This window comes from Copadichromis virginalis, linkage group LG4 (genome assembly GCF_057382275.1).
Source record: "Copadichromis virginalis isolate Kocher_CV1m ecotype Utaka linkage group LG4, C_Virginalis_male_GT1.1, whole genome shotgun sequence".
Lineage (NCBI taxonomy): Eukaryota > Metazoa > Chordata > Actinopteri > Cichliformes > Cichlidae > Copadichromis > Copadichromis virginalis.
Window position 1 is genome coordinate 5,824,998 of NC_140621.1, and position 27,724 is coordinate 5,852,721.

Consider the following 27,724-nt stretch of genomic DNA (forward strand, 5'->3'; position numbering starts at 1 on the left):
TTTCTCCTGGTGTTTTGTCCATTCTGAGGTGACCTCAGTTATTCCTCCTGTCCCTGGCACGCCCTTTTTGCTGCCCGATGGTCATTGTTGGTCCGTCACTGTCCTGCACAGTTTTAATGCAGAGTGGTTAAGGTCAGCATGGTTTTGCTCGGCCTCACTTTTCATCTGGGCTTGATGGGCGTCTCGTCACAGCTCTGTCAGCTGAAGCTGTCTTTTTCCATATGGCAAGAATGTAAAGAGTGTGTGAGAGGGGTGTGTCCAATCAGGCACAATGCTGGTGGCTTTGCGAGTGCCTCGTTTTCCAAATCCAGATGTTTCTTTGTCACGTACACAGCAACAGAGAGAACAGTCTGTTGTTGGGATGGCTGAGGTCTTTCACGATCTTCCTGGTCTTGGTCCAGCACCGCCTGCTGTAGATTGAGTGCAGGTCAGGGTGCTCGGAGCGGATGGTGCGCTCAGCTGATTGCACAACCCTCTGTAGTGCTTGTCTGTCCGGCATGGTGCTGTTCCCGAACCAGACAGTGATATAGCTGCTCAGGATGCTCTCAATAATTCCTTTATATAAGGTGGTCAGAATCGGTGGTGGGAGCCGGGCCTTTCTCAATCTTCTCAGAAAGAAAAGACGCTGACAGAAATCTCCCCGTGTAGTGAAACGGGCCTTGGATTACCGCTCTCCGTCTCTGCTGCATGAGATCATTTTCCTGCAGCACTGTTGACATTTTCAAGTTGTTGTTGCGGGTTCAGCTGCTTTAGCATTTAGTCAGGGTCACATCAAAGATGGTAGAGGAGAGAGCAAAGATGGTAGAGGGGAGAGCAGGAGTCCAGGGTCAGCCTCGGCTTTTCCGGGCCGACAAAGCAGCCTGTAATCAAGCATAAAGAGAAAAAACAAAACAAAACAAAAACAAAAACAAACGAACAGGAAAATCATGTTGTATTGGCTGTGTTACTCAGAGAGGGGAAAAACAACGGGACCAGGCCCTGTGTCAGCCTTCTCTCCCCCTTTTTTTTTTTGTTTTTTCTCACCATATAATCCTCTCATAACTCACCAAGCTGACAGGACAACACAGGTACATGTTAAAATTCTTAAGATCATGTTTAAAGCACAAAAATGGAATTTTCTTTCATTCAGTAATCACTTGTATTAATCAATCAGAAGAAAACATGTCACAATTTGACTTTTCTAACCACTAAATTTGTCGTGTTATCACTGGTTGTGATTTTTTTTTTTTTTTTTTTTTTTGAAGTTAAGTTGTTGTCCTGCAACCCAGAGGGTTTATTTGTTAGTAGTGGATAAACTTTATTGTGTAACGGCGGGTGTATGTTAAGTTTCACTGCTTTAAACTTGCTGGAAAATCTTCACGTGTTCATGGGTGTAAGCTGTTTCTTCATTGCGTGTATGTGCGTTTGTACATGGGCTAATTTAACGTTTTTTCTCAAACGAGGCATTTCTCTAGCACGTGCCTCTCTCTCACATTTCTCTGCTTGTGTGTGTTTTTGTTTCACCTTTTTGTTGTGATGCTCCAGGCGCCTTCCCAACCTCCACAAGTCTGTTGGCCGCAATTTTATGTGTAAAACTTCTCTTAATTTCTCCTTTAATTCTCTGCTAGCTGCTGTCTTTTCCACAGCTGCTGATTCTTGCTGAGTTTGGTTTCCATTACTATAATTTTGCTTCGGCCGCCGTGCTTGTGGGGGCAGTTGGTCCAGCCCCATAGCCACCTGTATCAACACACTGAGAGATTTATTTAATATCATTTTCATCACTGTTAAATAGACTAGCAGGCAAGACGCCCACCTTTGCACTGCAGACTACATGCCAGTCTCCCAACACACTCCTCTCTGAGTTTCCGCTTTAAACTCCAACATCATTCACACCCTAGTCATTCAACACCTTATTTGTAGTATCATAATCAGCAAAATCAGCGTTTTACTTACAGGCATGTATCATTGTTTGCAAATCAAAATTATAAAACTCAAAAACACGCTAAACAGGAAGCAAAGTCCTCTGTGCGCGTCACAGCTCATTTGCATGTTCACACACCGTCTAAAAATAGCTCGCAGCGCTGCAGTGCGCTGTCGTCACACACAGGGTCACACAAAGCTCAGACAAAACTCTTTTATTTTATATTACAAAGACGTCTTATATTTACAATCACTGACAGGCCTGACAGATTCAGCACCTAAGAAATTTCGACAAATTTAAGTTAACGGGTCCAACCGAAGAAAGTTAACTTTTTTGTAATCAATTAACCAGTATCTGTTTCCTCCAGAACAGCCTATGGCCTGATTTCTAAAGTCCCTAACTCAATTTAACTGTGTCCAAACAAGCACATGACACTATTTAAAACGGTGAGGAGATTCTAACTCCTAGCTTATTTCAGGATGCCCTGTACCCCACAGTTAAGCAAAAACTGAACTAACCCTGTTCGCCGACAGGTCAAGACCGCGCGTCCACGGCCAGGAGGGAGCGTAACCTCCGGGCTATGTGCTTCTTAGCATCTTCCAGTGCCGTCCTATAACAATTTTCACCTAAACAATTTTGACAAATTTTAACATATCAATTAAACAGTATCTGTTACCTCCAGAACAGTTTCTGACCTAATTTGTAAAACTATTAACCAGTCTCTGTTTCCTCCAGAACAGTTTCTGTCCTAATTTCCCTACCAAACTACCTGAGCCTTCAGCTCAATATCCAGGGACTCAAACCCAACATTATATCTGTTACCTCCAGAACAGTTTCATATTTCTTCAACTTCATTAAACATTCTTAAGCAACTTTAACTGCATAACACACGGTGATTCTCATCAAAATCAAAACAGACACTCTACCAGTAATTTCAGTGAGTAGACTTTAATTTAGTCATATCCAATTTGGCACATTTTGGAAATAATTCAACAGGTAGTGCCTTACCTTTAGATAAGCCGGCTTTTGTCCACTCAAATCAGACCACTGGCTCGTGCCTGTCCGTTCGACAACCTCGGACCGTCCAAACTTTTAAATTCCACCCCAATACCACAGGACGAGCCCCCAAAATGTTAAGGTTCAAAATATTGGGGATGGAGACAAGAGAAAAAACCACAATAACAACACTGGTCCGGCCGGGTTGAGTCAAACGATGATTTAATGATCACACACGTGGGAGATGGACACTGATGCAGACAGCCTCAAAATCTCAAAATGGTGGAGCATTGCTCAAACTTTTATAGCCTCTGGTGCCTCCACCTTATCATAAAAAGCCTAAACATTCACATGCTTTCTCTCACACAGCGCCTGAGCTACGACCTTGGCTCCCTGTTTATCTGCTCCTGCTGAAATGGGGCAGAAAACTCCAGCACACTCTATTCTCTTCTACTCAGACAAATTAGACAATAACCTTCTGCGAACAGTATTTCTTATAACTCAGCAATATAATGCATCATAAAACAATATCATTCATTCACAACAAGTCAGCAATTTAATGTAATGCAAATCAGTTTAACTAATGCAATAGTTATCAGCTTCTTCTAATTCAGGAGAATAATGCAAACTAAAACTACATAATAATTCACAATCTTTAATTAGGGGTATAACATGGCATAAAATAATATCATAATTTTACAATATGCACGCACACACGACCTGTTGTGTGTTACTCGAATGTGTAATTATGTGTAATTAAAATGATTAGTAAGGTTAGAATCTTCGGGTTGCTTTCTAGCCGGTTTGGGTAAAGTGACCCTTTAAATGCAGTTTACACTTATTTAGAGCAAAAAAAGTCCAACGTGAAAATAATACCCCCCACCCCGTCTTTAAAAAAGCTATCAGCCAAAAAGAAATCTAAACACAATTGTTTCATTAGTTTATTAATAATTTCCTAAATAGTCGAAATTCTTTATGTGTGTAATGAGATTTAAGCATTTCGATATTTTGGCAGCAGCCTTTATTTGAATTTGGAGTAAAGCTGAACAACATCCATGTGCACAGTAATGACACAATGATTAAAACCACAAATGATGAGGTTACATTTAAATTTAGCAACAACGATGATGATGATGATGAAAATGATTATTATTTGCTATAATAAGTGCATCAACTTACACATCACTTGTTATTAGAATACAGTATAAAATAGATCATAGCTACGTGGAGCTCAGCACTCTTCAACCTGAGGATAGCTACCGAGTGTAAGTAATGTAACTGTGTGTGACCACTCACCTCACTTAGTTATATAAAAGTAAAGTGTGATTTGCTGGAACTATCCTCTGTGTTTTGACTGGAATAACTGAATAATTAATAAATTTAGCGTTACTGTGTTACATACCAAAATGTACACAGCTCTTTGATTATTTGTAAGTTTATTTTTATAGTTGTTCACTTTTTGCCTAAAATTCAGAATTTGTATTTTTGATAATTCTATCAATATTTGGTACACATGTCTCATTAGCATTTTCCTTTAGAAAGAATAATCAAATATCATTACATTTAAACACTGAGTCCTATGATAGAACAGTGGCCTATGACCTTGACCTGCGATAATGATTAATAATGCAAATACTGAGACTTTAAGTCTCAGTATTTGCTGAGTGTTTCATAATTATTTATAAACTAAGAAATCTTTTTCTAAGCAACACAGAGAGCACATTTGGGCTGATAATGACTGAATTATTAAAAGTATTATCGTGCTGTGGTATTTATTCTGTTTTTGAACAGGTCAGGTTTCACTTCTACTCCAACTGAAAATAAAAAGTTGGCTGCCCTTTCATTTTCTTTTTCACTCATGATCATGATCCTCTTCACACACAACTGTCTTCATACACTGTCCTTGATCCACCTTCTTCGTTGTGTCGTTCTGCTTAAAACTGATATAATGCGGCTCTTCCTCACCATCAATGGTGTAATTGTTTGAAATAACTGCAACACAAACATTAGAATATCATACGTCAGCAAATTGAAATACTTTCTCAGTTCATCTGTTATTGTAATGTACTGTAACTCTGTGCGCACACACTTTGAAAATGGACAAGGTCTTCAGACTTCTCAGCTTGTTTCCTTCTCCTGCAGACCAGGAAGACCACAGTCAGGACCAGCAGAAGCAGCAATAGGGGCGCTGAGACTGAGACGATCGTGATCATACTCACTACAACAGAAAAACATGAGAAAAACATGAAATTTGTGTTATTTAACATACAGTAGAAATGTTTTTCTCAGATATTAAATGTTTTATATTGCCACTGTCTGAGTGGAGTGTATCCTAACTTCTCTTGTCTTCCCCGACAGCAGTTGCCTCTCACAGTCTCTACACTGATTTCTATGTGAAGGATTGGTCAGGCCACAGGATATGATTTAAAACACTTCCTCCCATTTGCCTTGCCTAAGTGACTCTCTTGTAGTTTCAGGGTCAACAATGAGTAACCATAGTACACAGAACACAAACAACTGGCTGTTAGCACAAAACAAATGACAAAGCAAAAAAAAGCAAAAAACACAATTATTGACTGAGACAGGTTTTTTTCGCTAGTGACCAAAAAAAAGTAAATAACAACATTAAGGTAAGTAAACCAAGGCCATGAACAGATAAGTCAGTACTAGCCAGAAGAAAGACGGTCCAACAAAGATTGGTCTGGTAACTTAACTGGCCATTTTCAATTCATTTTAGCAGATGGAGTAACAACTAAGCAGATTTTTGTGGTGCTGATGAGTTGGCCAGCTAATCACATTTTTGCTAACTTTATCATCACCAAAAGGTTAGCTTAGCTACCTCAATTTTACTGAGATATGCAGCATGTATATAGCATTAGCTGGTTCGTAACATCCAAGTTAACTTTTCTTTTTATTACCCTATGTTTAACTGTTACTAACCAATACAGTCAATCCCACCGGTTCGTATAACATCAAGTACATGTCACCAAGCAATATAATAGTGAGGAATGCCTTGTGTATGTCTCATCCCTGTTTTGGGAGTTCTCATAAAAATGCATGTTAGGTGGCACTTCACCGAACAGCCACCAGTGTCATTAATAATAATGGTTTTCTGAGGATGCCCTGAGCTCAACGGACACCCAGAGAATATATTTGTTTTTTAGGGTAATTTTCAAATCAATTATAGGTCTTACTTAAGTACAGCTTCAATCCAGCCTTCTTAATGGTGACACTCATTGCTGTGAAGGTTGAGGTGAATTTCCTCGAGACAACTACGACCTCATACACACAGCTGTAGTTGCCCTGGTGTTCATAGTCAGCTTCAGGAAAAGTAAAGGAGGCTGAGTTATTGACAGCTGGCTTGGTCTCTGTGATGTTGGAGCCCGAGAAGATGAGGGAGAAAACCCCTCCAGGAAAGTGGGAGGAAATGGAGCAGGTGAAGACAAAGTCATCACCTCTGATGACCTCTACACCTTCAGGACCCCAGACCAGCCCAGTGTTAGGAGATGTCAGGCAGATGCTGGGCTGCTGCAGTGTCACTGGGTAAAAGTGAGACAGAGTAAACACAATTTAGGGTCGATTAAGGATTCTGAAGATGCATTGAAACTATTAAACAAGCTGAAGTGAAGCTGATATTTCTGGGTTATATTCTGTAGGAAAAACTAATTGAAAAGTTCCACTGCCATTTGTAATCGATATGCTGTTGGATTAGAGTGCTGTAACAAAATGTACAGACTTTGCAAGGTGAGATTGTCCAGCAGGGAACAGGGGTTATTGTAGCTGGAGCTATAAAAACATAAAAGTCCACTTTTAAGCACTGCTCTCAAAATAGTCTACCATGGAATTCTGCTTGAGTATTTAATTTTCTGGCAACTTTTTACTTTTCATCCTTACATTTTCAAAACACATATTATATTCAACAGTGTCTTTTATAGTGTTTATACTTGGGGGTTAAAGTGGGCTGGAATGAGTGCAGGTGCCTGTAAATTACACAAGTTAAGTCACGGTACTTCAGCAGCTAGTCCTGAAGAAGAGGAGCAAGCACTTTGGAAGTAATGTTTTTTAATTGGCAGGTAATTCCAAATGTAACATTTCTATCAGCTCAAGATCAACAGAGACACAAAAGGTAAGGACTGTGACACTAAATTAACTGCAAATTTAAGATTACATTTAATATCATAAGTCGAATTACATATGGGATTTGTACATGATGTGTTTTGATTAAAAAAAACGTTTTATTGTGAAACATCCTGCAAAATAAATTAAGCTCTACTAACTTTGTGTTATTTCAATGTTGCATAAAAATATTGGGTAGTTTTGTCCGGGATAAACAGGTCAGCTTGTTGTACTGTCTTGGGCTTGTGCACAGTGGCTGTGGTGCTCATGGTTAGTGTTAGGTTACATGAAGTAAAGGAAATTAATCTGCATTAAAGCTGATGATGCATAGATCAATTCACTAAATTCGACCTTTGCACCAATTGTATACAGTATACGGTTAGTTTAGGAAAGAGATTGTGTTCAATTTTCATTTTCAATTTATTTATACAGCACCAAATCACAACAACAAGGCGCTTTATATTGTAAGGTAGATGTGAAAGATCTGCTCAAATCTTTTTGAATGCAGTTGTGCAAATCCACAAAGAGCTGCCTCCACATTAAGAAAATCTACTGGACCTCACGTTAATTATTATTCAGTTATTATGAGTTATGATTCTTTTCCTCACGCTGAGCCACTACAACTGATCTTAGGGTTTCGCCACCATTTGCACTGGCGAATCCTGCTTTAACCCTTCACTCTACTGATTTTCCTGTTTAGTTGTGGAGGAAAAGTTACCCTCTACATTATAGACAACAGAAAATAGAGCTTTTTAAAAATGCTTTTATTATCATATTAGTATAGCACTACCATATTTTTTATGCAAACGTACTGGAGGATTTTTAACCCTAACCCTGTTTTGTCAGGAGAGATGACATCCATCCCACTTCGAATGGAGCAGCTCTCTCATCTCATGGAAATTTGGCCGATTTGTTTGGCCAAACCCCACAAAATGTGACTATCCAGAGAAGCAGAGTTGCAGTTAAATATGCCTCTGCAACTTCTCTCCTCCTGTTGTCTCCCTAAAATCATCCCGGCGGCCATCCCCTTAGAGACTGTGTCTTAAAACAAACTAAAAATCGGGAAAAAAATCACTTAAACATGAAAAATCACAAAGAAAGAATAATGCAATATCCACTTTCACACCAAAGAGTAGAATAGTGAAATGCAGATTATTAAAAATTAGGTCTCTCTCATCCAAGTCCTTGTTGGTAAAGGAATGAATAATTGATCAACAAATCACTTTAGACTGCTTACAGAAACCTGGTTGCAGCAGATTGATTACGTTAGCTTAAATGAATCAATGCCTCCTTCAGAATCCTCGAAGCACAGGCTGAGGGGCGGTATGGCAGCAATTTTCCACACCAGCTTATCAATCAACCAAAGACCCAGAGAGTATTTGAATTCATTTGAAAGCGTGATGCTTAGCCTTGTCCACCCTAATTGGAAAACTCAAAAACCAGTCTTATTTGTTATCATCTATCGTCCACCTGGACCTTACACAGACGTCAGACGTTTTATCTGATTTATTGCTCAATTCAGATAAAAAAAGGATTGTGGCTGATTTTAACATCCATGTACAGGCTAAAAATGACAGCCTCAACATGGCATTTATTCTTTTATTAGGCTTTGCTCAAAATCTAAAAGAACCCACTCACCGCTTTAGTAACACTTTAGATCTTGTTCTAACATATAGCATAGAAACTGTGATGATTAGACGTCATCACAGTAGACGTCTTTCTGAAAGTGCTGTAACTGACTTTAACCCTCTGCACAGCAAATTCAAAAGTGTTAAATGTTTTGGTGTTAATAGTCTTCTTGCAAAAGTAGAGTTAATTTTACTCTAAGCAGAGTCACATTCTTTTAATGTAACTCTGAGGTGTAAAATGATAGTAGTTAAAATCGAATGTTAAAAATGAGTGTTTCTCTGTCAAATCTGGAGGTGTTACAATGGAAACATTAACTCTTGACCTCTTAACTCTGAACTCCTACAGGGGCTATGACACCAATAGAGTGAATTCACAGACTCCGCCCCCAGCACGGCTCCAATCGAAGCTGAAGTGAAGCCGTTTCAGAACATTTTGCTCTACATATTTGAGTTGTTTGCCCTGCTTGGCAAGTCATTTTTTCAAAGATTGTTTCAATTATTATTATGAGCTTTTACTTCTGTGGCTCTTTGGAGTTGAGACAAAGCTGTGTGAAAGGCATTAGCCATGTTGCTCGGTGATAGCATAATATTCTGTTTTAGCTAGCTGAAAGGTATTGTTTGCGGGCAAATACCACAGCCTTGAAAAAAAGCTTGCATGTGAATTTTCAGTCAAACTTTTGGTCAAATACACCTAAAACAATGTCTAGAATGTGAAATGTTGGTATAATGGTGCTACTTGAAGCCTGAAAACGATCGCCCATAAAAAAAAACAAAAAACGAGCAAACAGCAGTAGCAGACGTCCTGACTGGATTCTACGTTAGCATAGATCCCTCCAGAGTTTTGTGCACACGGTTTAGGTAAAAATGAAAAAGGTTGAGGTTTTACATTTAGTTCAGTATTACCTGTTGCCTGTGTCCTTGTCTTTTGGGAAAATACTTTACACAAGTAATGGCTCAAAGAGGATTCCTTTTTTTTTTTTTTACTGTGCTGCAATTGTTTACTGGATTATTTGTGCCATTAATTAGTGTCAACTAATTTTTATTCAATTTCCGCACAGGATATGCTTGTGAAGATGGAATATGGGGGAGAGCAGAAGTGCGTTGAAGTTCCACAAAGGGATGAATGAAGGACATGCATATTGTATTGAAGAAATAAGTGATGAGAATGCTGTTATTTGCATTTACCATGTCAGACCTTTTGATAAACAAAATTCTAATGAAAGTGAGAACATGTATACTGTTACATCTTTCAGAAAATGTTTTGAAATTGTGGTGCACAGTTCAGAATAAATGTTTTTCAAAAACCATTGCATCTTTTTAGTAAATGTTTATTTCCAAAAGAAATTTCTAGTTCAGAACAGTAAAATTCCCGCTATTTAGAATGAATTAGAAGATAACTCTTACGTAGTTAAACTAAAATACTCTTTGAGAGTTAATATATAAACTCTTAACACCAAGTGTTAAATTATCAACTCCAGACAGATTTGGTGTTTAACACTAAATCAGAGTTAACGTACCAACTCTCCAAAAAGAGTTAAATTAACACTCTCTGGTGTGGACCCATATAGACACTTTAATAGTGTTGAAATCAAATCTGACAGTGTTAATTTGGACATGCTGGATTTGCTGTGTGGGGTCACCGGACGCGCCGGCGCGTCAAAATCATACGACCGATTTAAGACGACACAGCTACAAGATGCAGCGAGTCAGAGTCTCCATTTCAACTTGGGTCGAAAGTGCGGACTTCAAACTACATACCAGTTTTTGGAATTGTGTCGATGGGCCACGTAAAACCAGAGTTATGATAAAAAATACACACAATGTTTTTTTCAGAACAAAACTTACTCAAGTAAATGTAACGGAGTAAATGTAGCTCGTTACTACTCACCTCTGGTTTCGAGGTAACATCCTGCTCCTGAAATTCCGATATATAATCTCCAATACAATGCTTAGAGCATGCTATACGAAATAAAGGTACTGCAATGCAGTAGTTTGCATTATATCTGATTAATAGATTCCAGTTTGTTCATGTAAATGGACAGTCTTCTTCAAACACTAAGTTTAATTATGGAGTTCCAGATTGTTCCTTGTGTAACGATGTAAAAGAATGAATATGGTTTTGTTGTTGTTAAATTCCTGTTAAACTTGGGATCGCAACCATGGGTTTATTTTGAAACTTTTATTTTGAAAATCCGCAGCGGAAGTCTGCTACTGGTAAACGGGCTTTCCCTAAGCTAGTTAGTAGCAATGAAGCTTTTGCTGTGGTAAGTTCTTCCTCAGTCCGCCCTGACTGAACATGAGTTTAAAACATATTTGAAAATCCTCATTGAAGTTAACATGACAGTGCATTAACAGCATGAACTGCCCATACAGTAGCATCTGAGTAGATTTCAGTTTTATGACCTTGTTTTGCAATTATGGGTTAGACGGTGGGAAAAATGGACACGCTGAGCTAGCAGCTAACAGCTAGAGGTGTCTAATAATTTTGAAACTTCTCTTGATAGTTTGGGCGGAATCCTGTTGCTGGAAACCCATGGTTATTCATGTCCCATGTTATTGCAGGTATGTGTATTTGAAACATGTATTTGGTTGAGCTGCAGGCTAATTCTGTTCAAGAAATACTGCTTATTAAGTTTTGCCCAGTAGATGGCAGCATTGTTCCATTTACTATTGTACATGAAAGGAAATTTTGGCTTTGGTCTGGAAGTTTATTTATATTTACATGAATGTGCATTTAAGTGAATTAATTTCTCTTTTGTTACCTAAACCACAATGCAGTAATGTTTCTATTTTATTTTCCGTGATAAGTTTTGTTGCCATTTTATTTTTCAATCAATATTTGTTTTTTATTTATTTTAAGAAAACAGAGTTCCACTATACGATCATTAGCTTATCCGTTAGTAGCAATGAAGCTTTTGCTGTGTTTGGGCGGAATCCTGTTGCTGGAAACCCATTGTTATTCATGTCCCATGTTATTGCAGAGACCCACAAAAAGGGGAATAAACCACGCCTGAGCCCTACCCATCTCGAGTCCAGAGAGTTTTACTCATACAGCACCGGAAATAGAGACTGAGGGGGGTTACACTTGCTAGGACAAATTCTGTTTGCATTATACATGCTTCACTTACGTGGTATCATTACAAGACATAGCATACATTGTCAATGCTATGCACATAATACCCAGCTTTATCTAGCCATTCAATTAGGCTTTATTTATACTGTGCCTCAAGGCGCTTTACCGGTATATTGTAAGGTAGACACTCAATAATACAACTGAGAAAACCCCAGCAATTTAACTAAAGTTCTTTCTCAGAGTCTGGAAACTCAAGTATTTTGCTCTATCTCATCAGCATAATCTACTGATGATGTTGTTTTTGTATTTTTAACTTGCCATCTTTGCTAAAGTCACCGTTAAGGTTGCTAATCAGATTTCTTCTGTAACAGTAAAGAAAAGGTTTATGGAATTACGTATCTTACTTAACATCTCAACTTTCATTTTGAGTTAAAGAAAATAGGTTTCTCTTACCAGCAACAGACAATCCGACAGGGTCACTTTTTGGAGAGCTGAAGTCTTGACTTGATACTCTTGTCTGATACTGACACTGGTACGATCCCTCATTACTGAAGTTCACTTCAGTGATGTTGAAGGACGCAGAGTTTGTACTCGATGTTTGGCTTTTCCTGAATGAGCCTGAGCTCTGCTGCAGAGTGAATGTTCCACCTAAATGCTGAGTAGAGATTGAACAAGTGATGCTAACGCGATGTCCCCAAGTCACCTTCCCCACAGGCATCACGAAGACACTGGGCTTTGGGAGGATCACTGAAGAAATATAACACATTATTAGTTTATTTTCTTTTTGGTGAGGAATAACTCACTAAATTGAATTTCAGTATTCATCCACATAAATGATAAATCATAATAGGCAAATCTTTTTTCTTACATGTAACAGATATTCTGACAGAACTGCTTTGAGGGGAGCTGAATTCTCGCCCTGAAACCCTTGTCTGATACTGGCACTGATACAATCCCTCATTATTGAAATTCACTTCAGGGATTCTGAAGACAGCAGAGTTTGTGCTTGATGTTTGGGTTTTCCTGAATGAGCCTGAGCTCTGCTGCAGAGTGAATGTTCCACCTAAATGCTGAGTTGAGATTGAACAGGTGATGCTAACATCTTGACCCCAGGTTACTGCACCACCAGTGTTTGATGTGATGGTGGGATTTGGGAGGATCACTGAAAAATAAATAAATAACATAGTGGGTGTTTCATCTTAGAAAAGGTATGAGTTTCATTTCACTTTAGCTTCCTGTCAACTCAATTCCATTTCAATTAAGGTGACAGTGGCACAGAGGCTGAAAGGATAACTTTCGGTTGAGAAATGGAGACTTACAGTTCTTTAACATTTCATCAGCAATCAGCCGAAAATTTTACATTTCAATTTTTACCAGTAACAGAAACTCCGACGGAATCACTTTGTAGGGATCTGAAGTCTCGACTTGATACTCTTGTCTGATACTGACACTGGTACGATCCCTCATTACTGAAGGTCACTTGAGGGTAGGGCTGCCACGATTTGTCGACTAGTCACGATTACGTCGACTATCAAAATCGTCGACGACTGATTTAATAGTCGACGCGTCGTTTGAAGCTTTGTAAGATCACAAAAGACGCAGGAATAAGTGGCAGGATTTAAGAGTTTAATAACGGACTGAAACAGAAGATGGCAGCATTGCATGTACAAGGATGTCAGCTACCGTTAAACCCCGAAGAAGAAGAAGAAGCAGTTGTGTCCCAGCGCAGTTTCCAACAATGGCGGCAGCTAGTTAGTTTTAATATTACTCTTATTATTCTTTCTGGGTCACAAAATAAACGTTTAACATATTTTCAGGCGAGAATGTAGCTGTGTAAACCTCAAATATCTGCTCAGTTTATCAGGACACCACATATTTTCAAAAGCGCTCCGACGTTTTCGGAGACATCTGTTACCCACTAGCTCGTTAGCGAGCCGGGGGCTAGGCTCACTAGCGCCGTGAGAACACCGGACTCCCCGCAAATCGTTTTCAAACCCACCGCCGTCTTTCGCTACTCAGGTTAAATATATATGAGTCACTTAGATAACTTAAAATGTTATTGTTTGGCTTTTTTTTTTTTTTTTTGTATTTTATTTGTTCCTGAGTAAATCAGTTTGTCTGAGATTAAAGTTATAGTTTTTACACAGCTGAATAAACGTCAAGCAGACAACTGATTATCAGAAGTGTGAGATGCTCCAGAATATACTCCAGTGTCCTGTTATATTTTAGATAGCAAGGAGTTTATTAAACTTCACCGAAACAATCTGCAAATTTCATTAAAATTTAATAAACTATCATCTTGTCTTTATTTTTAGTTAGCACAGACCTTAAACACTTAAAGCTGTAAGCTAATGATAGTTATATAAGAGCAGATGCTGCTGGTGCAATAAGCTGTAGTTTTACGTCCAATGGATGATGATCTGATTAGTCGACTAATCGCAAAAATAATCGGTGACTAGTCGACTATCAAAATAATCGTTTGTGGCAGCCCTACTTGAGGGATATTAAAGGTAACAGAGTTTGTACTCGATGTTTGGCTCTTCCTGAATGAGCCTGAGGTCTGCTGCAGAGTGAATGTTCCACCTAAATGCTGAGTGGAGATTGAACAAGTGATGCTAACGTCTTGGCCCCAGGTCACATTCCCCACAGGAATCATGGAGATGCTGGGCTTGGGGAGGATCACTGAGAAATAACCGAATAGTGGTCTGTGAGAAAAGTGATATCTTCCTAGCTTCTTTCATTGCCTTTGTGAACTACATGAATACACATTGAAACAATGATTGGAAAATATATTTTCCCTTTCGACTGTCCAGCCAATGTTACTAAATGTAAATTTACCCTGTATTTAGCCAAATTCCATGCTATTGTTTTCTTTCAGAAAATCCAACTAATTGAAACCTTGCAAATCATTCTGACAAATGAGTGGATCAAGTGAGCAGAGTGAAGCTGACCCCCCACCCACTTGAAACGTAAAGGCAAATAGGCGGAGCGGTTAGTGCTACGTTTGTGCAGATTTGTGCAGGTAAAATTAGCGTTTGTGCTGCTACGGTTTCCGAGATATTAAACTTTATTTTATAGGTCATTCAAAGGTCACCATCCCCCCAGACTGCTCCAAAACGGGCCAAAATGGTCTACTTTTTTAGTGCTACGTTTGTGCTGGTTTGTGCAGGTAAAATTTGCGTTTGTGCTGCTTCTGTTTTAAAGATATTAATGAAAATGTAAAGGTCAACCAGCCCCCCCACATTACCCAAATCCAACAAAAGTGGTATCAAACGTTTGTGCTGGTTTGTGCTGCAAAGATTTTCGTTTGTGCTGCTATCATTTTAAAGATATTAATAACAATTTCTAGAGGTCATCAGAGGTCAACCAGCCCCCCCACATTAATTAAATCAAACAAAATGGGTGTCAATCAACTGTGCTACGTTTGTGCTGGTTTGTGCTGCTAAAATTTTCGTTTGTGCTGCTTCTGTTTTAAAGATATTAATGAAAATGTAAAGGTCAAAAGGTCAACCAGCCCCCCCACATTACCCAAATCCAACAAAAGTGGTATCAAACGTTTGTGCTACGTTTGTGCTGGTTTGTGCTGCAGAAATTTTTGTTTGTGCCATTATTTTAAAGATATTAACAAAAATTTCTAGAGGTCAACCAGCCCCCCCATATTAATGGGATCAAACAAAATGGATGTCAAACGTTTGTGCTGGTTTGTGCTGCAAAAATGTTTGTTTGTGCTGCTAACATTTTAAAATGTTTAATAAAATAATGTCTTGATGCGTGCTTAATCATCCAGGTAAGTAAATCCCAAAAGGTTGATTCTGTTCATCTGGACATTTTCAGTTGGAGAAATGTTTCGTCACTCATCCAAGTGACTTCTTCAGTCTCAGCTGACTGCAGGTTTCCCCAACCTTATAAACACCCGTGAGTGAAGTTGCCCCCCCTACCTTCTTCAAATCGAACAAAATTGATGTCAAACATTTGTCCTGCAAATTATTTTGTTTTTGCAGGTTATGTTTCCCTAATTTTATAAACAGTACATGTACAGTGAGAGAGAGATGTTACATCTGTCTTCACTTGCATCCCAGTCATAGAAGCGTTGGAGGTCGTTCATAAGAGATTACAGGATCATCCCAACCTCAGCAACAGGACCACTCTCAGCACTGATCAGTTGTGTTTGCTTTTGGAACTGTCTTAATTCCACCTATTTTGCATAAGGGTCAGTACAGGCAGAAATCTAGGTGTGCCATGGGTTCCCACAGGCCCCTGGTCAAAGTCACCAAACCAGTTCGTAAGCAGGTACAGGTGTGGCCAGAAGGGTCCTCAGAGGCACTGCTTTTCCACCACAGGCCGCCACACACGACAACACCACAGACTTTCAGGAATATACAGAAACTGTCACTGCCTACATCCCAAAATGCATCGATGATGTCACAGAGACCAGGACTATCACTGTCTGGGCCAATCAGAAACCATGGCTCACAGGTCAGGTTTAAATGCTCCTAAAGTTGAAAAATGCAAGCCTTCAGAGCCGGGAATTAGGTGAGTCTAAGAACAGCAAGGGCAAACCTGTCACGTGGCATCAGCTACAGCAAAGCTTCAGCGACAGCAGAGATACTTGGAGGCAGTGGCAAGGAATACAAACCATCACAGACTACAAGCCCACTCTACAGACCGTGGTGACACAATCCCCAGACAGTGTGTGGAGATCCCTCCACCATCATTACTGAACCCAAGAAGTCATCTATCTCCTGCTTTAAGGACTACCGTCCTGTCAAACTCACCTCCATCATTATTAAGTTAAGTGCTTTGAACGGTTAGTCATGCATCAAATCAAATTATTGCTTTCCCCCAACCTGGATCCATTTCAGTTCGCATACCGGTCAAAACGCTCAACCGATGATGGAATTTCAACTGCCCCTCACTCAGCCCTCACACATCTGAACACTAGAGACTCATATGTCAGAGTGCTGTTCATAGACTTCAGTTCAGCATTCAACACCATCATTCCCCAGCAACTCATTCACAAACTGGATCTGCTGGGGATCAGCACCTTGCTGTATAACGGGCTGCTAGATTTCTTGACAGGAAGACAGCAGACAGTACGGGTCAACAGCAACACCTCCAGCCCAAGAACACGGAATACGGGGGCTCCCCAAGGATGTGTGTTGAGCTCCCTTCTCTTCATTCTGCTGACCCACGACGAGATCTACTACAGGGGTGAAGTTAACCATCTGGCAGAGTGGTACAGCAACAACAACCTGTCCCTGAATGTGGAGAAGACCAACAGTGACTCTACTTCCTCTGCAAACTGAGAAGCACAAGAGATTCAACCCCCATTATGAGCACCTTTTACAGAGGCACAGTTGAGAGTATCCTCACCAGCTGCATCACTGTGTGGTATGACTCCTGCATTGGGTTCTGCAGGAAAAAATGACAACGGGTAGTGAGAGCAGCCGAGAGCATTGTGGGGACCTCTCTTGCCTCCCTCCCCAGGAGATCTACTGCACCTGCCTCATCTGGAAGGTCGTCTCCATTACAGGTGACTCCACTCATCCCTTCAACAGCGTCTTCAGTTTGCTGCCATCAGGAAGGATACTGAAGAGCCTCCGGGGCAGAACCAGCAGACTGAGAGACAGCTTCGTCCATCGGGCTGTCAGGATGCTGACCATCTCTGGATCGAGAAGGGGGGCCCAAGGGTACATCTTTCGCCATCCTACAATGCTGTGATTGTAGCCATTCCCCACTTTCTGTGAATGGTACTCATGGCCATTGATCAATAGGCTTTGATTAGTTGTCATTGATCAATGGTCATAAGAATTTGCATACTAACAATCATGGAATTAACCCCCCGGCACATTGTTCATTCAGTGGCGCTAGTTTTCTTCACTATGCAAATGTACTGTTTATATGGTTGGGGAAACCTACAGTCAGCTGAGACTGAAGAAGTCACTTGGATGAGTGACGAAACATTTCTCCAACTGAAAATGTCCAGATGAACAGAATCAACCTTTTGGGATTTACTTACCTGGATGATTAAGCACGCATCAAGATGTTATTTTATTAAACATTTTAAAATGTTAGCAGCACAAACAAACATTTTTGCAGCACAAACCAGCACAAACGTTTGACATCCATTTTGTTTGATTCCATTAATATGGGGGGGCTGGTTGACCTCTAGAAATTTTTGTTAATATCTTTAAAATAATGGCACAAACAAAAATTTCTGCAGCACAAACCAGCACAAACGTAGCACAAACGTTTGATACCACTTTTGTTGGATTTGGGTAATGTGGGGGGGCTGGTTGACCTTTTGACCTTTACATTTTCATTAATATCTTTAAAACAGAAGCAGCACAAACGAAAATTTTAGCAGCACAAACCAGCACAAACGTAGCACAGTTGATTGACACCCATTTTGTTTGATTTAATTAATGTGGGGGGGCTGGTTGACCTCTGATGACCTCTAGAAATTGTTATTAATATCTTTAAAATGATAGCAGCACAAACGAAAATCTTTGCAGCACAAACCAGCACAAACATAGCACAAACGTTTGATACCACTTTTGTTGGATTTGGGTAATGTGGGGGGGCTGGTTGACCTTTACATTTTCATTAATATCTTTAAAACAGAAGCAGCACAAACGCAAATTTTACCTGCACAAACCAGCACAAACGTAGCACTAAAAAAGTAGACCATTTTGGCCTGTTTTGGAGCAGTCTGGGGGGATGGTGACCTTTGAATGACCTATAAAATAAAGTTTAATATCTCGGAAACCGTAGCAGCACAAACGCTAATTTTACCTGCACAAATCTGCACAAACGTAGCACTAACCGCTCCGCCTATTTGCCTTTACGTTTCAAGTGGGTGGGGGGTCAGCTTCACTCTGCTGATCAAGTGCACTTATAGTCTTGTAGGCTGATAGAAGCTGACTTACAACTTCTTTAACATTTCATCAGCAGTCTGCCCAAATAGAAAATTTCACATTTCAGTTCTTACCAGTAGCAGAGATTCTAACAGAATCACTTTGAGGGGAGCTGAAGTCTCTGCTTGAAATCCTTGTCTGATACTGACACTGGTACGATCCCTCATTACTGAAGGTCACTTGAGGGATATTAAAGGTAGCAGAGTTTGTACTCGATGTTTGGCTTTTCCTGAATGAGCCTGAGCTCTGCTGCAGAGTGAATGTTCCACCTAAATGCTGAGTTGAGATTGAACAAGTGATGCTAACATCTTGACCCCAGGTCAACACTCCAACTGGACTCTTGGAGATGGTGGGCTTTGGGAGGATCACTGAAGAATAAATAAATAAATTAGTGAGTGTTTCCTTTCAGGAAAGGTATGAGTTTATGTTTTAGCTTGCTTTCAATTGAACGTTTATTTAAAGGTAACAAAAAAGGAAATATCTTTGTCTCTTACCAGTAACAGAAACTCTGACAGGGTCACTCTGTGGGGATCTGAAGTCTCGACTTGAAACTCTTGTCTGATACTGACACTGGTACGATCCCTCATTACTGAAGGTCACTTGAGCAATGTTGAAGGTAACAGAGTTTGTACTCGATGTTTGGCTTTTCCTGAATGAGCCTGAGCTCTGCTGCAGAGTGAATGTTCCACCTAAATGCTGAGTGGAGATTGAACAAGTGATGCTAACAGTTTGGCCCCAGGTCACATTCCCCACAGGAATCATGGAGATGCTGGGCTTGGGGAGGATCACTGAAATACAAAACACAAAAACACATATTTGGCTTTCTGAGGTTTAGCTCTATATTTCAAATTGTTGTTGTTTTAATTAATCTATTTGAGATGATGAAAAGAAAAAGACCAACTAAAGTTCCTCCTTACCTGTAACAGAGAGTCTGATTGAATCACTTTGAGGGGATCTGAATTCTCGACCTGAAACTCTTGTCTGATACTGACACTGGTACGATCCCTCATTACTGAAGGTCACTTGAGGGATATTAAAGGTAGCAGAGTTTGTACTCGATGTTTGGCTTTTCCTGAATGAGCCTGAGGTCTGCTGCAGAGTGAATGTTCCACCTAAATGCTGAGTTGAGATTGAACAAGTGATGCTAACGTCTTGACCCCAGGTCAACTCTCCAGCTGGCCTCTTAGAGATGCTGGGCTTTGGGAGGATCACTGAAGAATAAATAAATAACATAGTGAGTGTTTCCTTTCAGGAAAGGTATGACTTTACATTCCAACTTGGTTTCAACTGAACTTTTATTTAAAGTTAACAGAAAACAAAAAAAGGAAATATCTTTGTCTCTTACCAGTAACAGAAACTCTGACAGGGTCACTCTGTGGGGATCTGAAGTCTCGACCTGAAACTCTTGTCTGATACTGACACTGGTACGATCCCTCATTACTGAAGGTCACTTGAGGGATATTGAAGGTAGCAGAGTTTGTACTCGATGTTTGGCTTTTCCTGAATGAGCCTGAGCTCTGCTGCAGAGTGAATGTTCCACCTAAATGCTGAGTGGAGATTGAACAAGTGATGCTAACGTCTTGGCCCCAGGTCACATTCCCCACAGGAATCATGGAGATGCTGGGCTTGGGGAGGATCACTGAGAAATAACCGAATAGTGGTCTGTGAGAAAAGTGATATCTTCCTAGCTTCTTTCATTGCCTTTGTGAACTACATGAATACACATTGAAACAATGATTGGAAAATATATTTTCCCTTTCGACTGTCCAGCCAATGTTACTAAATGTAAATTTACCCTGTATTTAGCCAAATTCCATGCTATTGTTTTCTTTCAGAAAATCCAACTAATTGAAACCTTGCAAATCATTCTGACAAATGAGTGGATCAAGTGCACTTATAGTCTTGTAGGCTGATAGAAGCTGACTTACAACTTCTTTAACATTTCATCAGCAGTCTGCCCAAATAGAAAATTTCACATTTCAGTTCTTACCAGTAGCAGAGATTCTAACAGAATCACTTTGAGGGGAGCTGAAGTCTTGACCTGAAACTCTTGTCTGATACTGACACTGATACGATCCCTCATTACTGAAGGTCACTTGAGGGATGTTGAAGGTAACAGAGTTTGTACTCGATGTTTGGCTTTTCCTGAATGAGCCTGAGCTCTGCTGCAGAGTGAATGTTCCACCTAAATGCTGAGTGGAGATTGAACAAGTGATGCTAACAGTTTGGCCCCAGGTCACATTCCCCACAGGAATCATGGAGATGCTGGGCTTGGGGAGGATCACTGAAACACAAAACACAAAATCATATATTTGCCTTTCTGAGGTTTAGCTCTATATTTCAAATTGTTGTTGTTTTAATTAATCTATTTGAGATGATGAAAAGAAAAAGACCAACTAAAGTTCCTCCTTACCTGTAACAGAGAGTCTGATTGAATCACTTTGAGGGGATCTGAATTCTCGACCTGAAACTCTTGTCTGATACTGACATTGATACGATCCCTCATTACTGAAGGTCACTTGAGGGATGTTGAAGGTAACAGAGTTTGTACTCGATGTTTGGCTTTTCCTGAATGAGCCTGAGCTCTGCTGCAGAGTGAATGTTCCACCTAAATGCTGAGTGGAGATTGAACAAGTGATGCTAACGTCTTGGCCCCAGGTCACATTCCCCACAGGAATCATGGAGATGCTGGGCTTGGGGAGGATCACTGAAACACAAAACACAAAATCATATATTTGCCTTTCTGAGGTTTAGCTCTATATTTCAAATTGTTGTTGTTTTAATTAATCTATTTGAGATGATGAAAAGAAAAAGACCAACTAAAGTTCCTCCTTACCTGTAACAGAGAGTCTGATTGAATCACTTTGAGGGGATCTGAATTCTCGACCTGAAACTCTTGTCTGATACTGACACTGGTACGATCCCTCATTACTGAAGGTCACTTGAGGGATATTAAAGGTAGCAGAGTTTGTACTCGATGTTTGGCTTTTCCTGAATGAGCCTGAGGTCTGCTGCAGAGTGAATGTTCCACCTAAATGCTGAGTGGAGATTGAACAAGTGATGCTAACGTCTTGACCCCAGGTCAACTCTCCAGCTGGCCTCTTAGAGATGCTGGGCTTTGGGAGGATCACTGAAGAATAAATAAATAACATAGTGAGTGTTTCCTTTCAGGAAAGGTATGACTTTACATTCCAACTTGGTTTCAACTGAACTTTTATTTAAAGTTAACAGAAAACAAAAAAAGGAAATATCTTTGTCTCTTACCAGTAACAGAAACTCTGACAGGGTCACTCTGTGGGGATCTGAAGTCTCGACCTGAAACTCTTGTCTGATACTGACACTGGTACGATCCCTCATTACTGAAGGTCACTTGAGGGATATTGAAGGTAACAGAGTTTGTACTCGATGTTTGGCTTTTCCTGAATGAGCCTGAGCTCTGCTGCAGAGTGAATGTTCCACCTAAATGCTGAGTGGAGATTGAACAAGTGATGCTAACGTCTTGGCCCCAGGTCACATTCCCCACAGGAATCATGGAGATGCTGGGCTTGGGGAGGATCACTGAAATACAAAACACAAAAACACATATTTGGCTTTCTGAGGTTTAGCTCTATATTTCAAATTGTTGTTGTTTTAATTAATCTATTTGAGATGATGAAAAGAAAAAGACCAACTAAAGTTCCTCCTTACCTGTAACAGAGAGTCTGATTGAATCACTTTGAGGGGATCTGAATTCTCGACCTGAAACTCTTGTCTGATACTGACACTGGTACGATCCCTCATTACTGAAGGTCACTTGAGGGATATTAAAGGTAGCAGAGTTTGTACTCGATGTTTGGCTTTTCCTGAATGAGCCTGAGCTCTGCTGCAGAGTGAATGTTCCACCTAAATGCTGAGTGGAGATTGAACAAGTGATGCTAACGTCTTGGCCCCAGGTCACATTCCCCACAGGAATCATGGAGATGCTGGGCTTGGGGAGGATCACTGAGAAATAACCGAATAGTGGTCTGTGAGAAAAGTGATATCTTCCTAGCTTCTTTCATTGCCTTTGTGAACTACATGAATACACATTGAAACAATGATTGGAAAATATATTTTCCCTTTCGACTGTCCAGCCAATGTTACTAAATGTAAATTTACCCTGTATTTAGCCAAATTCCATGCTATTGTTTTCTTTCAGAAAATCCAACTAATTGAAACCTTGCAAATCATTCTGACAAATGAGTGGATCAAGTGCACTTATAGTCTTGTAGGCTGATAGAAGCTGACTTACAACTTCTTTAACATTTCATCAGCAGTCTGCCCAAATAGAAAATTTCACATTTCAGTTCTTACCAGTAGCAGAGATTCTAACAGAATCACTTTGAGGGGAGCTGAAGTCTCTGCTTGAAACTCTTGTCTGATACTGACACTGGTACGATCCCTCATTACTGAAGGTCACTTGAGGGATATTAAAGGTAGCAGAGTTTGTACTCGATGTTTGGCTTTTCCTGAATGAGCCTGAGCTCTGCTGCAGAGTGAATGTTCCACCTAAATGCTGAGTTGAGATTGAACAAGTGATGCTAACGTCTTGACCCCAGGTCAACTCTCCAGCTGGCCTCTTAGAGATGCTGGGCTTTGGGAGGATTACTGAAGAATAAATAAATAAATTAGTGAGTGTTTCCTTTGAGGAAAGGTATGAGTTTATGTTTTATCTTGCTTTCAATTTAACGTTTATTTAAAGGTAACAAAAAAGGAAATATCTTTGTCTCTTACCAGTAACAGAAACTCTGACAGGGTCACTCTGTGGGGATCTGAAGTCTCGACTTGAAACTCTTGTCTGATACTGACACTGGTACGATCCCTCATTACTGAAGGTCACTTGAGCAATGTTGAAGGTAACAGAGTTTGTACTCGATGTTTGGCTTTTCCTGAATGAGCCTGAGCTCTGCTGCAGAGTGAATGTTCCACCTAAATGCTGAGTGGAGATTGAACAAGTGATGCTAACAGTTTGGCCCCAGGTCACATTCCCCACAGGAATCATGGAGATGCTGGGCTTGGGGAGGATCACTGAAACACAAAACACAAAATCATATATTTGGCTTTCTGAGGTTTAGCTCTATATTTCAAATTGTTGTTGTTTTAATTAATCTATTTGAGATGATGAAAAGAAAAAGACCAACTAAAGTTCCTCCTTACCTGTAACAGAGAGTCTGATTGAATCACTTTGAGGGGATCTGAATTCTCGACCTGAAACTCTTGTCTGATACTGACACTGGTACGATCCCTCATTACTGAAGGTCACTTGAGGGATATTAAAGGTAACAGAGTTTGTACTCGATGTTTGGCTTTTCCTGAATGAGCCTGAGGTCTGCTGCAGAGTGAATGTTCCACCTAAATGCTGAGTTGAGATTGAACAAGTGATGCTAACGTCTTGGCCCCAGGTCAACTCTCCAGCTGGCCTCTTAGAGATGCTGGGCTTTGGGAGGATCACTGAAGAATAAATAAATAACATAGTGAGTGTTTCCTTTCAGGAAAGGTATGACTTTACATTCCAACTTGGTTTCAACTGAACTTTTATTTAAAGTTAACAGAAAACAAAAAAAGGAAATATCTTTGTCTCTTACCAGTAACAGAAACTCTGACAGGGTCACTCTGTGGGGATCTGAAGTCTCGACCTGAAACTCTTGTCTGATACTGACACTGGTACGATCCCTCATTACTGAAGGTCACTTGAGGGATGTTGAAGGTAACAGAGTTTGTACTCGATGTTTGGCTTTTCCTGAATGAGCCTGAGGTCTGCTGCAGAGTGAATGTTCCACCTAAATGCTGAGTTGAGATTGAACAAGTGATGCTAACAGTTTGGCCCCAGGTCAACTCTCCAGCTGGCCTCTTAGAGATGCTGGGCTTTGGGAGGATCACTGAAACACAAAACACAAAAACACAAAATCATATATTTGCCTTTCTGAGGTTTAGCTCTATATTTCAAATTGTTGTTGTTTTAATTAATCTATTTGAGATGATGAAAAGAAAAAGACCAACTAAAGTTCCTCCTTACCTGTAACAGAGAGTCTGATTGAATCACTTTGAGGGGATCTGAATTCTCGACCTGAAACTCTTGTCTGATACTGACACTGATACGATCCCTCATTACTGAAGGTCACTTGAGGGATATTAAAGGTAGCAGAGTTTGTACTCGATGTTTGGCTTTTCCTGAATGAGCCTGAGGTCTGCTGCAGAGTGAATGTTCCACCTAAATGCTGAGTGGAGATTGAACAAGTGATGCTCACAGTTTGGCCCCAGGTGACTGCACCAATAATATTCTTGGTGATTCTGGGCTTTGGGAGGTTGACTGAAAAATAATATATGTGAAAAGTTCATATTTCCTTTAAACTAAAGAAGGAACTTGTCATTAGGAATTACATTAAAATTATATTAAATTAAATTGTATAAATTTTATCAAAAGTTACCTGTCACTGAGAGTCTCACAGAATCACTTAGAGGGGCGTTGGAGTCTGGAATCAAATCCCTCTGAAACTGACACTGGTAGGATCCCTCATTGTCAAGGTTTACATTAGAGATACTGAGGGTAGCAGAGTTTCTGCTTGATGTTATTCTCCTGCTGAATGAGCCTGAGGTCTTTGTGAAGATAAATGCTCCACTTAACTGATCAGCTGTGATCGAACACGTGATGGCGACATTCTGACCCCAGGTAACTTGACCAGAAGGACTAATGGAGATCCTGGGTTTTGGTTTGTCTGTTGAAAAGCAAAACAACATAGAGTTGAATGTATAACATCTTCATTTTCATTTTTAAAATTAAAAGAGGCAAATAGTGAGCATGTAGTCACAATAAGCAGAAAAATGCATTTTTTTTAAATAATGTAAGAAATGAAAGTTTTTGAACATTTAGACTCTCACGCACACCTTTGGCTTGGATTTTCTTCTAGAAAGATTGAATGATTACAACATTTAATATCTAATATCTTTAGTTCATGGTTAATTCAAGCAGTGATTAGTTGTTACTTCAGTATTTTGTGTGACATCTAAAGTGATGACCATCTATACCTTATTAAGTATTTATAAATGAATCTTTTTTCTCACCTAAACAGGCAACGCCAGCATCCTCACCATGTCCACAGTCATGTTTCCCCAAACCACTGTGCTGACATGCGGTTAGAGAACTTTCAGTTCCTGAACAGGCCACTTCGTCAAGCCAAATCTGTCCTGTACCTTGACCAAAGTGAGCTGATCCATAGGTATTTACTGCTGCCCCACAGCCCAGCTGTCTGCAGACCACTTTTGCATCATTTAAGTCCCAGCTGTCATCACACACTGTTCCCCAGGAGCCTCTGAAATACATTTCAACTCTTCCAGAGCACTGAGTTGATCCAACTAATCTTATCTGTCCAACTATGAAAAAATTAGAGAAGATTAACAGAGTTTCAATGTTTTACACACAAAACACATGGAAATTATCAAATCTATATGTACAGGAGAGGCCTGCAGAATTTGCTCAACTAAAACAAATGCAAAACGAACAGGTGGTCCTTTGTTGCACATAAAGAGAGAAATTCCGAGTTAGCAGGTGTAACAGTCAGAGCCATGGAACAACATACGTACAGTAACACAAACTGAATATACAGTAAATGTTGCTACAACCTGTCTCAACTAAGAATAAAAACATTCAAACTCGAATGTAACATATGCAGGTAAAACATCCATCGATTTTCTTTCATTTCTGAGTTGCAGTGGGGCTCTATCCTATACAAGCTGTCATAGAAAAGGAGCCAGGCAGCAACCTCGACAGGTCACCAGTCTGCCGCGAGGCTAACTCATCCAACCATTCACACATTTACACACATGGTCAGTTTAGAATCACCAATTAATCTAACCACATGGATGTCTTAACCTTGGACTGGGGAAGCTAGAATACTTGGGGAGAACATGCAAACTCCACACAGAGAAGACCCAGACTAGGATCTTCACGCTGTGAAGCAACAGTCTTAACCACTGCATGCATGGCTTCAGACACTCTACCCGTAAAAACAAAATCTTTGGGACTCAGCAATGAAAAAGAGTCTAGCTGAGTTGTTTACTTGTATCATTTGGAGATGAGCTCTGCTTTTTTGTCTATTTTGTTTTTAAGCCAAAAATAATTAGAATCATAATATCAGATTGTCAGAAAATGTGATTTGGATTTACCAAAACAGAAGAGTTAGGACATTTTGTAGCATCAATGACTAAAGTAGCTTCAAAGAAATGTCCAAAGATACATATTCATGTGTTAAGCTTGAACCAACCACAAAATTTTCGTCTCACCTGAACATGTGACACCAGCATCTTCACCATGTCCACAGTTATGTTTCCCAAATCCTCTGTGTTGACATGTGGTTAGAGAACTTTCAGTTCCTGAACAGGCCACATTATCAAGCCAGATTTGTCCTGTACCTTCACCAAAGTGAGCTGATTGATAGACATTTACTGCTGCCCCACAGCCCAGCTGTCTGCAGACCACTTCAGCATCATTTAAGTCCCAGTCATCATCACAGACTGTTCCCCAGGAGCCACTGTGATAGATTTCAACTCTTCCAGAGCACTGAGTGGACCCAGACCCAGCTAGTCTGATCTGACCATCTGTCAGAGAGATATAACAAAGATTCAAAATCCAAATATTTCCCACAGAGCAAAAACAGGAATTTGTTACATGGGAGAATGGACCAACCTGCAACAGGTGAAGATGTCATGAAGAGAAAAGAGACTAGAGGGAAGAATCAAAACGATGCATCAGTGTGTCCATGTAAAATTCTACATCATAAATGGTAAAACTGTTGTTCATTCAACTTGAGAACACAAGAATTTCAGTGAAGAACTGAATTTTTCCAATTTCTCTGTAATTATTTTTCTCTATAAAGAATATGGCCGGTGCTACCCATGTGTTGAATATTTTAAAAACATAAATTTCACAGCTCAGCCTTCTCAACCCAACAGGAGTTAAATTGATGTCTGATGTATTTTTGCTTTTTCAGTGTTTCACGGTGAACAAAGAAAAAGAAATACATCAGGCTACTTACAGCTTTGTTCTTAAATCAATGACTACATGCAAAACATTCATATC

At 39.9% G+C, this 27,724-nt stretch overlaps 1 protein-coding gene and 2 long non-coding RNA genes across 3 annotated transcripts in view; 1 reads left to right on the plus strand and 2 right to left on the minus strand.

Annotated features, from left to right (window-relative positions):
* Window positions 1–27,724, minus strand: part of LOC146710663 (uncharacterized) — a 312,796-nt gene that overhangs the window by 33,051 nt on the left and 252,021 nt on the right. The gene's annotated exons all lie outside the window — the stretch shown is intronic.
* Window positions 989–27,353, minus strand: LOC146710664 (uncharacterized). Its single transcript, XM_085455304.1, has 23 exons — window positions 27,332–27,353; window positions 26,929–27,243; window positions 25,711–26,019; window positions 25,077–25,364; window positions 24,665–24,958; window positions 24,234–24,527; window positions 23,806–24,099; window positions 23,383–23,676; window positions 22,963–23,256; window positions 22,318–22,611; window positions 21,895–22,188; window positions 21,467–21,760; window positions 21,044–21,337; window positions 20,621–20,914; window positions 19,976–20,269; window positions 19,548–19,841; window positions 19,125–19,418; window positions 18,705–18,998; window positions 12,582–12,875; window positions 12,167–12,460; window positions 6,091–6,435; window positions 4,986–5,114; window positions 989–4,888 (listed from the first exon to the last, which is right to left on the minus strand). Exons 1-23 carry the CDS (start codon window positions 27,351–27,353, stop codon window positions 4,749–4,751), a joined length of 6,252 nt encoding a protein of 2,083 aa, XP_085311430.1. The 3' UTR covers window positions 989–4,748.
* On the plus strand, window positions 10,651–11,662 carry LOC146710665 (uncharacterized). Its single transcript, XR_014920002.1, has 2 exons — window positions 10,651–10,904; window positions 11,145–11,662. It is a non-coding gene; the product is annotated as an uncharacterized LOC146710665 (long non-coding RNA).

Bases quoted from the DNA above. Each gene is read 5' to 3' on its own strand.
- LOC146710664 (XM_085455304.1), bottom strand. From the start codon at position 27,353: ATGACATCTTCACCTGTTGCAG. The intron at 26,020-26,928 runs GTGAGACGAAAA...ATTTTTTCATAG, and splicing joins TGCTGGTGTCACATGTTCAG to TTGGACAGATAAGATTAGTT. The intron at 22,612-22,962 runs GTAAGAACTGAA...GTTATTTCTCAG, and splicing joins TGTTAGAATCTCTGCTACTG to TGATCCTCCCCAAGCCCAGC.